Genomic DNA, 13,780 nt, shown 5'->3' on the forward strand with positions numbered 1-13,780 from the left:
CCTCGGGCTCAGCAGGGAACAGGTCCTGTTTGGATGAGGCTGTGTTTAAAAAGCCTGGCGCCATCACCCCCCGCATCCATGGAGCTGACAAGCTGTTGATAGACTAGGTCGGCTCTAGTGAATCATACTCGGCCTTCTGCTCACAGGGAAATTCCAAAACTTTCCTCAAAAGGTTATTTCATTGCTAAGTCCCTGAGTTTCCCTAAGTACTTAGATTAACGAACATTTCCCACTGGGTTTCAGGCTTCCTGCTATTCAGTCAAGTAAAGACTGATAGCTTCCTTCATTAGGTGACTTCAGACTAACCGAGAAGGCCTTATTTTATGTTAACCTACTCACTTGTGTAACTTTTTCACTTGCTAAATTCCTTTACTCTGTATATTAAGCCTATTAAACTGTGGAGGCCTCATCCTGAGTGAAGTCACTACAGCCTGAACAGTGCCAAGTTAACGACTCCGGGCTTTGTGTGCATCAGGAGGAAATCCCCAGGCCCCTGGAGCCCCTTCGGTCCGTCCATCAGAAGTGTGGCCCCATGCACCGGCCAGGCTCCCTCCGGCGCTTGTGACCTCGGCCCTCTGTCCTGCTCTCGCTCTGGAGCAGAAGTGACTCGCCTGGCCCTCGTTGCAGCACTCCCGTGCCATTACCACGGTTGTCCCCAAGCTGCCCCCCAGAGAGGGTGACTAGGTGACTTCCACTCGCTTTATATCCGCCTCTACATGAGCCAGGGACCGGGCACCAGAGGTCACTTACTTTATCCAAGCAAATCAGAAATCCCCATTTCTAAATACCAGGTGAGGCTGCTTTATTAGCATAAATGGGAACTAGGTCTTTCAGGATTCCTTCGGTAATCATTAAAATAAAACAGACACAAAAATGGGCCCATAAGTGGACCTAATGATGAAAGGACACAGACAGTCAAGATAATCCCACGTGCTCTGCTTGCTTCTGAATCTTCCTGCTTGGCTTCCATGGTAAGGACCGCCTGCAGGGGCAGCTGGGTGCACCAGGCACCAGCTGACCTGGGTCGTCCTGCTGCGCTAGTCTGCGTTTGATGAGCACAGGACGCCCAAGAGAGGAAATGGCACCACACAGGGAGGTAAGGCCACCTGAGTGTCACGAGCTTGACACTCGCATAAAGTGCAGGAGACAGAGACAATGCGGGCAAGCCCCGTGAACGGAGCAGGTGCTCTGCCAGGAGGGACACACGTGCTTCGGGTCCCACCCAGCCAGACTCTCCTCGTGACCAGCAGCACTGGACAGAGAGCTGGCTGCATGCAGAGCTCAGCTGGGGCCAGGAAACAGGGCTTCCCTTCATGGGATGTTAGCAGGCTCAGGGGGTCCACTTCGCAAGTATGGAGACTTATACACTTAGTTGGCTACTACTGGGCCGAGCCACAGAGCGCCCGAGAGACAGAGCTTTAAACACGGCTACATCAAGACCAGTCACAAGCTGCAGAGGAAGCACTGCGCTACGTGTCCCGTTCTAGGAAAAGGCCACCTGAGCGCGGGGAGTACGGATGAGGCCGAGCCTGGACTCACATCAGGTCAGGGCGGTATCTGTGTATGATGGCACACAGGGCCAGGCCACTCTTCCACGACATGGTGAGGTCCGTCACATTCACCCCAGCATAGCCATCGGTCTGCCGCTGGCACCAACCCAGCAGCTTGCTGGAACGAGCCACAGACTCTAGAACAACAACAACGTTATTATTGGAGGTGTGGTCACCTGGGAGCCTTGACAGAGAATCACATAACCAGTATGAAAACATACTGAAGGCAGGGACAAAATAGCTGTCACTGGTTTTCAAAAGTAAGAAGCTATTTAACTGGTATTATATAATTTTTTTTTTTTTTTTTTGGCTACACAGTGTGGCTTATGGGATCTTAGTTCCTCAACAGGGGCTGACTGAACCTGGGCCCATAGCAGTGAGAACGCAGAGTCCTAACCACGGAACCCCCAGGGAATTCCTGTGAAGTTTTAGGTACGCAAGAAACTCCCAATTTATACAGACTCTGAGGTCAACATCCATGCCCCAGACAGATGGCAGACTACCCGTGGGTGACCTGGACCCAAGCACACTGAAGCCCAGGGTCCCGCCGGCTCTCCAGGACAGGGTTGCGGAGGGAATGACCACCTGCTGACACCCTCACACCAGCGGCCCTGGGATCTCCCTGGAGAGCTGGCAGCAGCTGGGGGAGGAAACGCCTTCCCTCCAAAGCAACACTTGGAGGACCCAAGAAGAAAGGTTCGGTCCTGCACTTTCCAGGTGAAAGCAACTCCGCAGGATCACACAGGCGGAGCCAAGGACCCCAGAGCGGCAGGCTGAGCCCTCAGCAAGACAAGCCGACATGCCCTGAAACACTCGATACAGAGACAACGCACATCCGGGGACATTTTCCAGTCACTGATGTGTCTCCTAAAATATGAAAAGCCATTATAAAAATCCGTTTTTCATAACTGCATCAGAAGAGCCCTGACGTAGAGCATTTAGAAGAATCTGGTAACTCCTATTCGTGTCCAAGAAAGTCTGTTCCTTACCTTAGGCAGCTGAAAATATTCAACCTTGTACTGATCACTAAGTGCTTTGTGAACATAAGATAAAAACCGCATTTCTGAAAACCCTATTTTAAGTCTTTCGGGGAAACAAATCCTGAAACGACACAGAGAAGCGCTGCTGGCGTCCTCGTCTGATCTCCTGGCTCCTGGACTAACTTCATTCAGGCGTTTCCCAAGTCTATGTCCGTCGGCCCAGTGTGTACTGGACAACCTCAGTAGTTCAGGCTCCAGAACGGCAGTGAACAAAGACACATCCTCCAGGGAATTCCCTGGCGTCCAGAGGTTAGGATGCCTTGCTTTCACTGACAAGGGCACAGGTTCAATCCCTGGTTGGGGAATTAAGGTCCCACAAGCCATATGGGGCAGCCAAACAAGACACATTCTCTGCTTTCAAGGAAGATGATCTTGATATTCCAACAGCACGTCAACTTCAAGATGCCCACAACAGAACTCAAACCTCAGAACAGAACCTTCAGCCCCACTTCCTTATTCAGGCTCTTCAGTGCTTCTGGCTCCTTAATACTCCCAGCTACCACTGTTGACACCCCGCTGTACACCAAGTGTTGCAGTGAACACCTCACCGCGCCCCCAGGTCCTCATAGCCGGAGTGAGGCACGATAGGCACCCCCATTTCAGACACAGAAACCCAAGTTCAGATGGCAAGGCACATCCTTCGCTGACGGGCACGGCTAGACGGGACACAGTCTCCCTTCTCATCCACGGCCTCAACGCCAGGCCAGTGAGCCAGACATGGATGCAGCCCTAACTACCCACTCGGCCCGGTGCCCTCCTCCGCCTGGCTCACCTGCAGTGACCAGTCACTCTCCTCCCGAGGAACTCTTCAGAGGCCTCACCAGACACAAAGTACAGCACGGGCTCTGCCTCGACCATCGTGTCCCGCAGGCTCGTGGTCCTCAGCTTCGAGGCCATGGCTTCTCCGATAAGACCTTCCCCGCAAACCTGGGCTGGCATGTGCACTCAAAGGCCCCCGCACACACACCCCGCCCTCTCAACAGCATGTATCCAGTTTCTCTCCACTCCCTCGTGACCTCTGAGACCAGGTTTCCCAGCCCTGAAGCACTGCTATTTCCTGGCTGTCGGGCTGACTTGTGTATCACGGGGCAGAGCAGTCACGTCCCGTCCAGTGCTGACGAGCACTGTGCACACCACAGCCCAGCCTTCACACAGAACACGCCGAGTTGGCTGAAAGGCTGAACCGGGACTCACCGTTGCGGGCCAGCTTTGGGGTGGTTCGGGAATTCACAAGGTTCTCCATCTCCAAATGAACGTCTTTTGTGTCTCCAGTATCATACAGATGGCGCACCTGGCAGGAAGGTTATAAGTCGTGAAGAAGGGAAATCACACACCAAGGAACCAAGGCCCACCTGAGAACAGAATGCCCACAGTGAAAACCTGGGAAATGTGTGGTCAGAAGGGGTAACGCCAGCCTTCACCCCTTCAGGGACGCAGCGGGTCACACACACAAACACGCGCGCTGTGAGGACCTGTGACAGACAGACACCTGGCCATGGCGGGAGGGGCTTGCTTAGTCTCTGCTGGGCCATGACTCCTGCCCAGTAACAGCAGGTTTCACCCCTAAACACAGAGGCCCAGTGTACAGTCTAGGACACAGATATCTTGAATGAGCTGCTTTCCCAACGTTGTTGGACTCTTTGGAATTACTGTGTTTTGTGAAATGTCACTCTTGGTGCAATAACAAGGCTTCAGACATTCTGAACTGGACGACAGTATTTTTCACTTGCAGAGTCTTATCTTCCCAAGTCCTCTCAAGGGACCAGTCGGTCTGCAGCACAAAGACCCGGGGAGCTGGGGTGGTGGTCTCCATGGCGCAGACAAGGAGACAAGGGCAGGGGAGGGGAGGGCCCAGGCACAGTGACTGGTGGCAGTGAGGCAGGTGTGCACCACACGCCCTGCCCAGGGCGCCAGGGCTGTGCCCTGCTCGTCACTGCACACCCGCCTCCCTGGGGGCTCCATCTGCTGATGGAAAACGCCTCCTCAGCCAACTCAGGGAGACGTCACTTGGTTTTTAAGGAAGGCTGTGTATGCTCGTATCCACAGGGTCTGACCGGGCCTGACAGTGGCCAGGTCATGCCCGACTGGCCAGGGACTCTCACCTGGCTCGGCCGGAGAAAGTTGACATTCACGTTGGGGTATCTGGTGACCGGGTCGATGCTGTACTGGCTGAAGTTCTTGCTCACGTTCTCAGGGGTGGTCTGAGGCAGCAACCTATAAATGCTTTCCCTGCAACAACGAACAATACACTCAGAGCAGTGACAGCAACAGAAACACCTCTGATGATATTTCTATGTTCTGAGAGCCCAGGGCAGGGCCAGCCTTCCTCCTGGATGGCGTTCCCCCACCTCCACATCAGCCCTGCTTCCCATCCCCTCCACCTCCAGGATCCCACAGGCCCCAGCCTGCTACGTCCCAGAAAGAAGGGCAAGCACACTGCTGTGGGCGGGAGCAAAGCCTGAATCTAATTTACTACTGTGCTCTGTTTTGGCAAGTTCACCAAATTTTTAAGAAAGTCACTGATGAAAAAAACTTGCCACTTGCAAAGGCCCCCTCCCACACACCCCGCCCACGTGTCCAGCTTCTCTCCACACCCTCGTGACCCCTGAGACCAGGTGTCCCACCCTCGAAGGACTGCCATTTCCTGGCTGTGACCCCTTAGGTAACTGTGACCCCAGAGGACCTTATGTAGCAGACTTAAAATGATATGAACCCCGAATTTCACCCAGCATATCCTCTTCCTCTAGTTCTGGTCAAGGCACCTGTTCTTTATCAGCATGCAAATCCCAGGTCTTAGCTCATTTGCAATTATCTGCTTCAAAACATCTGACATTTGAGAAATGTTTACAAGTAGTTTGGTGTTTCCCTTTGAACTCAAAGGCATCTTTAATTAGTTCTAAGTTAGGACATCCCCAGCTACCACACTGATTTCATTAGTATAAGTCTCTCTAGTTCAAAGACAAGAAGGACTTGACACAGGATTTTCATACCCCTGTTTACATAACTGTCACAGAGGAATCAGAGAACACCCGGCAGTGTTACACAAAGATTCAGACACCGCTTGGAAGAGTTTGCTTTGGAGAGTGACAGGAGAACATCCCTGAGATAAGCGGTAGGTGTCTATGATTTTATGAATACCTATCTTACCTTTCTTCTCCTAAATAAGAATATATCATCAATTAAGGAGGAGAAACCTGAGCCCAGCCTACAACTGACGCTCCATCTCATCACGGAGGGCCCCTGCGGTTACCTCTCTGCCAGGACTTCCAAGGGGCTTGTCCCCAGAGACCAGCTACGCACCATCCAGGCTGAGTCCATAGCAGCCAGAAAGCCCCGGGCTATTCCTGTTCCCATTGGCCAAAAAGGCTAGAAGGAGATAGAAAACAGAGAATTAATTACCTTTTAATAGAGGGAAACTAAACTCCTGAGCAAAGAAAGCCTTTGGACCTGAGAGGACGTTCCAGCAGGACATATTGCCCTTCCCCCCAACAACCTGGCAGGTCCTAAACCTAACTCAGCAGGCTCTGAGCCCCTAGGTTGGACTCTACACGGCAGGATGACACAGACGCTCCCGGCCTGGGACCCCATGTTCCTAGTCATGCCGCCCCCAACACCCACTCTCACCTCCAGGAGGCTGTCCCCCACCAGAGCCACCAGCAGCTGGTGCCCGTTGTGCTCCCGCACCAGGGCCGCATTCTCGGAGGCATACATGCACGTGAAGTCGAACATGGCCACGTCAGGCTGCCCGTAGTGGTTGATGGCGAAGTCCAGCGACGGCAGCTGCTGCTGGGTGGAGAAGTCGGCTGCCTCCCGGGCGTAGCTCAGCAGGGCCTCCTGGTCCACATTCTCCCGGGAGAGCAAGAGCTCCGTGTCGGCGTAGTCCTGTCTCCAGAGACGGGGGGAGGCTCAAGGGAAGGCCACGGCCACACCACCTTCCCCGGCCCGAGAGTGGCTTCCTGTTCCAATAAGTAAGTCCTCCACACAAATCCGGGAAGGGAGGGGGGCTTGTTTCTAAAGGAACACAGGTTTTGCCACCTAGAAACAGAGTCCCTGCTTTTCCATCGTTCTTGGAACAAGTCACTACTTGTGCAGTCTAATCCACTCCACCTCACGGAGCTGCTCTGAACACCAAATACAATGACTCATGGGATGGTGCCTTGTAAACTGAAAAGCATCCCCAGTTAAGGCTGCTATCAGCAAGCATCCTCTTCTGACAGCAACTGGACGACACAGGACACTCAACCTGAGTCTCCCATTGACCCCAAAGGAAGAACCCAAAAGCTCCCATGCCTGATGGATAAGGAGGTGGGGGCACCAGCAGCCCAGGGAACCGGCAAGAGATACACTGAGGATGGAACAGAAGCTTTCCAAACAATACACAGGATTCTGGAAGGCCCCACAGTAATCCACCAACAAAGAAAAATGATGAGAGAAAAAGGGCTCTCCACAGAGAGGACTGAGAAACTCCTCTGCTCTGGAGGTTCCTGCACAGCGACCAGGCCTCCTCCTCAAGGGCGACCAGAGCTCCCCAAGTGTCTCTGAGGGCACCTCCAGCTGCCCAGACAAGATGGAAAGGGCAAACATGCACACTCAAGTTGGTTTGTTCAATACTTAGTGAGTAGCCACCATGGGCTCAGGATTCAGTGGCACACACCCTGTGTGCTAAAAAAAAAACAAAAAAAACAAATAGGAAAAGTACATCAGGTTGCGCCAATCTAGATTGTTCCAACATAATGTCAACTGATTACCAGTCCTGACGAGGACGGTAGATGTCAAGTCTTAGCTTGGCCCCAAGGCACACCAGCAGGCTCATGAGTATCTCTTCCCGATGAAACATTCAACTGAGTATATCCCACCCTGGATATACTCCGGTGGCACGGGCTGCATCCACTGCTCTGCTCCCTTCTCCTGACTCACACAAAGGCCACGGGGCTGAGACACAGACAGGAGGCCCCCGAGGAGGAGACTGCTGCGGGCAAGCTCCCTGCTCCCCAGCGCTGCCCAAGGCAAAGCGGCAGTGTCACGCATCACCACCCTGCAGACCTGGGACGCCCTGACACTCAGCCGCAAGTCTGTGCTGGGACCGCAGGGGCCTGGGTCAGCACGTCAGCACAGCAATAGTAATTCTCGAACCCAGACCAGCCAGACCAAGCAAGACTTAAGAAACTCTCCTGAGGAACCATCTCTGGAGGAACCATCCACCTGTGGCTCTCTGATTCCATTTCCAGGTCATCGTCTCAGGGAATGTCACACAATTAGTCATCTGGAAAAAAGGCTTAGCTGGCCCTGACTCCAGGTGAACAAGAGTCCTCACTGTCAGGCCACAAAGAGGTCCAAATAAAGCCTGACTGAGGCTCTGTTCCCTGGGCCTCTGTAACCAGATCCCAGAAACACCAAATTCCCTTCCCTCTATAAGCCCCTTCACTCTACAACCCTCTCCCAAAGGACGACCTATTAACCAACCAATAATCAGCCACATGGGAATGTACCATAAGCCACAAACCTAAGCACTAAAATTACACTGAATATTTATGCACAAAATGCTACCTGAGATTGCTCTGCACAGCCCCACGCAGGAGTGGGGAGTAGGCAGTGCTGGCCGCGTGCTGATCCCTGTGAAGCTGGATAAGAGGCACACGGGGGTTCATTACCCAAGTCTCTCCACTTTTGTTCACACTTGATATTTTCCAAAATGAGATTTTTTAAAGTGTTAAACTAAAAAACATCAGAGGATTACAAAATACAAAACATCAGCAGAAGATGAGTGAGGTACTCGTTTTAATGACTTTGCAAGAAAAACTGATCAGACAATAAAATTCTTTATCTTGGTAATCACATGACCTGATACATAAAAAGAGGTCTAAAAGAAATCCGTGACTCACATGCAGTATCACCCCTTTGTCCAGTAAGCTCTGCTTCTTGGCAGTCATAACGAAGTAGTGTGTGTCATCTTTGTAGTAGACAATGTTCTCCAGGTCGATTCCTGCGACAGAGGACAGACTCACACGTGAGGGTCTGCTGAGAAGTGGGGGGATGACTGTTATCAGTCCACAGAGACCGGGGTCCTGGAACCCCAGGCAGGAAAGAGAAAACAGGTGTCTGAGCCCGATCTTCACACCCTGCCCGTTTGTTCACAAAAAGAGGGGGAAGCCTGGCCATCCTCACACTGCTCTGCATTTACCTGACACCCTGTTATCCCAACAACAGCCATCAACAGGAAGCAGAAACGTGAGGATGGGAAGAAGGGAGAGGTTAACCCTGAGGAAGAGGGTCTGAGTCAGTTCTCAGGTTAAGCCTCTTTGATACTCATCAAAGCAACGGGGGAATCTCCTAGACGCTCACGAGCAAGATAGACAACCAGATGCTGGAAGCAGAGAGTGCACTACTGGCTCTTTAACTCTATTAACCTAAAAAATTAGATGCAATGGTAAGAAACTGTGTTCTAGAAAACAGCTAACTGCAATTTGTCACACATTTTTGTTGCAGTGAATGTCCAAGTGAATCTATTCACAAGCTACCATACAACAGCCTCGTTTTTATCTGGCACGTGGTTTACTTCAGAAGCAAATGAACTCAGGAAAAAGAAAACACACTCAACACCTACAGTCTGCTTCTCAACAAACCAGGGCTCCCCACCCACAGCGACTGAGTGCCAGGCAGGGGAAGGGGTTCAAGCAGGAGGAGCAGCCCAGCCACAGCGATGAGCACAAAAGACAGCAGAGCAGGAGACAGAGGCATGAACGGCACAACGCTCAGAGCGAAGCACAGCAGTGCAGGAAGGGCAGAGGCCACAGCACAGCAGCAGCAGCAACGACCCCCGCCCCGCCAGCCCCCGAGACGAGGACCAGAGCGGTGTTCAGAGTCTTTCCTTCCGCCGTGGAAGTATTAACACCAACCTGTGGCTTCCCTCAGTTCCTGGAAAAATTTTTGGTTGAATATAAAAGCCACACCACTGATTTCTTCCACTTTGGCTTCTGCTGTTGTATTTCGGTTAATAAAATTTGCTGTAATGGCAATGGCCAATTTGCCACGGAATTCTTTCCGACGAAATCCTGGGAAGTGGGGAAGAAATTTTCAGAGGTGACAAAAGCTGGCCAGAGAAGCAGGAAGTTCACGTCTAACAGGAGAAATAGGAGGGGTTCTGATGGGGACATGGAGGAGTGTTGGGGGTGGGAATCACGGGAAATTGAGGGCAGCTCTCCTCTGTCTGGAAGTAAGGTGTCTACCTCCCAAAGCCTTCCCAATCCAGCAAGATGTCAAAGTCACCCACAGCTAACACACGCCTCAAAATCCGACGGGCCAGAGAAGCACTCAGTGTGAGGCTCCATCTGCTTGAATAAGTCAGGTCTAGATCTGCAGTGCACCCGGCTCATGAGAGCCTGTCTCCCTGCACCCAGAGAAGTGCCTGAGAGCCAGCTGGTGGGGCCTGCCATCCACCAGCACAGGCACGGACCAGAGGAGAGGTCTCAGGAGTGGGGACTCTGAGGACACAAGCTCTTACGGGGCTTGGAGAGGGCAACCCTTCCCTGGCTGTGAACCAGCAGGAGGAGGAGACTGCCCAGTACCTTCCAAGGTATTCCTGCGGCCATCCCCGCCGATGATCACTTCAAACTCATATTCTGACACAGGGTGTGTTTTGGGGTGCACCAGGGCCCGCCAACCTATTCCTGTGGACCAAAGTCAGAATGAAGGTCGTCACCAGACCCATTCATACACCTGAGATATTCATACACCCAGATCTCTAGATATCCAGGTGTGCAGATGGCACAAAATCCCATGTCAAACATAGCAGGCGTAAAAGCATGGGGCACAAACCAAAGAAAGAAAGAAGCTTTGAGGAAGGCTCACAAAGGAACGTCCCCCAGCACATGACCTTCTGTAACGGATCCAAGCACCCGGCATGTCTCATACTATGTCAGGGCCTCCTCATTAAGTCAAAGTTCCTCCACAGGCTGTACAAACGGAGAAGCCCTTTAACCAGCTCTGAAAACTACCCGAGACGCCTGTCGTCTCCCCCATAGATCGAATCTTTCTCACTCCTTCCAGCCCCTTTCCCTCCTTATTTGTACACTCACGTTCATTTTCTTGATCCTCGGGAGGCTCCACAAGTCCTCGGAATTCCACATTGACGTGGATCTCAATGCCTAGGATCAAGGCTACTTTCAAAAGTATTAGCTGAAGCTGACGGATACCTGAGTGGGCAGAAGATTGCACAAGTGAGGGTCCTCAGCGGGGCAGACAGTCAGCATCACTACCCCAGTTCCCCCACCCACCCATGCACGCAGAGTTTACTCGGCTGCTTAAAGTCACCGGCAGCAGGCTTTTCCCAGCCATGCCTGTAGCGTCTTTCCTTTCCCAGGGCAAATACAACTCAGTGCAGATGTTCCAGAGACACACATGGGGCCATGCCCACCTCTTGGGTTAGGTATTCCCAGCACACGAGAGCACTGAGACAGCAGGAGACCCGCTCCCTCCCCAATCCTCCCTGATGTGCTCAGAGCTCCTCCTCATCCTCCCTGATGTGCTCAGAGCCCTTCCCCATCCTCCCTGATGTGCTCAGAGCTCCCCATCCTCCCTGATGTGCTCAGAGCCCCTCCCCATCCTCCCTGATGTGCTCAGAGCCCCTCCCCATCCTCCCTGATGGGCTCAGAGCTCCCCATCCTCCCTGATGTGCTCAGAGCCCCTCCCCATCCTCCCTGATGGGCTCAGAGCCCCTCCCCATCCTCCCTGATGGGCTCAGAGCCCCTCCCCATCCTCCCTGGTGTGCTCAGAGCCCCTCCATCCTCCCTGATGTACTCAGAGCCCTTCCCCATCCTCCCTGATGTGCTCAGAGCTCCCCATCCTCCCTGATGGGCTCAGAGTCCCCCAATCCTCCCTGATGGGCTCAGAGCCCCTCATCCTCCCTGATGTGCTCAGAGCCCCACATCCTCCCTGATGGGTTCAGAGTCACAGTGACTGAGCAGAACCTGTGACGCTGACAGGATTCACCACAGAAGGTGAAAGATGGGCGCCAGGGGCACCTCCCACTGGACACAAAGGGCTGCACTGCCTCCTGAACTGCCCACGGCTTTTCTCACCTCATACCTCACTGATGGCCACACATCCATACACGCTGAAAAGGGCACCCTCCATCCAACCTCAGTCTCTTACTGTCCCCCTCCCACCGCTGGTCCACAGGTGTAGGAACCAAGGCTCAGAATGATAGGAATCGTGCTCCTGGTCACAGTGAGTTACGCATCTGTTCAGCGTCCAGTGGGTGCCTCCCAGGTGCCAGGCACGGCAGCAGCCCGGGACTGAGAGCGGGTCTGGGCTCTACAACAAACCCTGCCACGCACAAGGCAGACAAGTCCACTGATGTTACGACCCTGCCCTCTGCTAAGACCAAGATGCCGGCAGGCTGTGACAACGTGCTAGGAAACTTGCCAACCCTCCTTGAGGTCATCTCAGTTACTTCCCTCCCCGCCCACCCTTCCGAGTCACACTCCCAGGCTCCTTAAATCCTCTGCTGGCACACACTATAGCTGTACACAGCTGAGTTCCAAGATGCTTTATACCGTACAGCCCAACAGACAGAGCGCTTCTGCTACTAGTGGAATGTGGCCTCTGTCGGCCAGCAGGTGATAAACTGGCACAATTGCTTTGAAGCCGATGTTTACAGGACACACCTGAAGAGCTCCGAACAGCAGCTCCTTGATAAGGCCCCCCTGAAACCACCAGTGACGATCAACAGACAAGACTTCAGCCTCATAAAGTAGACAGTCTGTTCTGAACCACTTTTCAGATCAGCATGAAAACAAAAGCACTGTCTGCATTAATGTCTACTGACTCAAGCACGGGCCCAGGCCGAGCCTGGAGGGGACCAGAGTCCAGCAGGAGCCCTGCATGCTGCAGACCTCACGAGAACCACCCAACGAAGGAATCCCACTATCGACTGGCCACTCACAGCCAGACCAGGAGTTCGTCCTTCTGATACCCAGGGCCACCCCCAGAGCATGTGCCCTCTCGTCAGGAGGCACCCACAGCAGTGCGTCACAGCGAGCCCACACCTCGGGCCTCTCCCTCTGGACTATGAACCACCAGAGGGTCAAAGCCCACACTGGAGGTCTGTTTCCTGGACTTGCCCCAGCGCCCATCCCGCCCACTGCCAGTGCTCAGTAAGAGCCCAGGATCTTAGAGGTCCTTAAGCTAAACTCATTTTGCAGGAGACACATTGGCACTTAAGAATCTCAGGTTACAGAACCTCTGGAAGGCAGGTACTCCAACTCCAAGTTGAGTGTGCTCTCTACACAACAGACACGAACGATGACAGGGCCCACCAGCTTCTAGAATCTGCCTGCCATTGTCCCCTGAGAAGTGGGCAGAGGCAGGATTCCACAGGAGTGCTGATCTTACTTACTGATGTGGTCGATGGCCCCAGCACAGAACTTGCCGTAGAACTTCTTGGCACCCAGACCTCGCAGGTCATGTATGGTGAACGGCCAGAGGTGCAAGACGTTGTTGCGGGAGAAGGCGTCTCGCTTCTCAATGACGACCACCTTAGCTCCCAGCAAGGACAAATCGATGGCTGTGCGGAGACCGCAGGGGCCGGCTCCAATGATGAGACACTGAAAGACATGGCTGCTTTCAGGGCAAAGGCAGCACTCTTGATCTCATGACTACCATTCCCTAAAACTCCCACAGGGCTATTCTCCCCATTACCAAGAAACCTTCACTCCCATCTGGGTCAGAGTGGAGCGCCCACAATGGCTTCAGAGAGAACCTGTGAGCGCTCTGGATGGAGGAAGACTTGACTTTCACTGCTGGACAGAAACTCAGACAGGGCACCTGCAGATCTTTACCTGGGCCATGACATCAACACAGGATGAAACTCACATGTCATCTCTCATCAACAGGAGAAAACCTTTTGGAAGGCTTGTAAGTCAAGCAGATCTCTGCCTGCTTGAGGAGACACAGATCACTAAACACACAGCCAAGCAAGCCTGGGTCCTGGATGGACCTACCGCTTGAAAGACTCCCAGGAGGTAATCCTCAGGAGTCAGAGCTTCCTGTGCTGAAGAGAGTTCTTGAAGATCCATGTTCTAGAGAAGGACTCTGGCTGACACTGAACTAGTTCACATGCATGTCCAGAGGAGAGACAGGCACTGCCTCTGGCTTCAGGTTCTCCTCATTCTTAATAAAACTCTAGAGCAC

At 53.0% G+C, this 13,780-nt stretch overlaps 1 protein-coding gene across 18 annotated transcripts in view; it reads right to left on the minus strand.

Moving 5' to 3' along the window:
- The window catches only part of MICAL3 (microtubule associated monooxygenase, calponin and LIM domain containing 3), a 156,363-nt gene that overhangs the window by 61,102 nt on the left and 81,481 nt on the right, over positions 1-13,780 (minus strand). For all 18 annotated transcript variants that reach the window (XM_086402650.1, XM_086402651.1, XM_086402667.1 and 15 more), the window contains exons 3-12: positions 12,987-13,194; positions 10,666-10,782; positions 10,156-10,257; positions 9,487-9,642; positions 8,473-8,573; positions 6,215-6,472; positions 5,841-5,956; positions 4,693-4,819; positions 3,785-3,881; positions 1,540-1,687 (exon numbers count right to left, since the gene is read on the minus strand). In XM_086402650.1, coding sequence (XP_086258776.1) covers positions 1,540-1,687; positions 3,785-3,881; positions 4,693-4,819; positions 5,841-5,956; positions 6,215-6,472; positions 8,473-8,573; positions 9,487-9,642; positions 10,156-10,257; positions 10,666-10,782; positions 12,987-13,194 — 1,430 coding nt within the window. The remainder of the gene's footprint in view (positions 1-1,539; positions 1,688-3,784; positions 3,882-4,692; positions 4,820-5,840; positions 5,957-6,214; positions 6,473-8,472; positions 8,574-9,486; positions 9,643-10,155; positions 10,258-10,665; positions 10,783-12,986; positions 13,195-13,780) is intronic.

This window comes from Bos grunniens, chromosome 5 (genome assembly GCF_055505025.1).
Source record: "Bos grunniens cultivar Pamir isolate PY7600 chromosome 5, Bosgru_T2T1.0, whole genome shotgun sequence".
Lineage (NCBI taxonomy): Eukaryota > Metazoa > Chordata > Mammalia > Artiodactyla > Bovidae > Bos > Bos grunniens.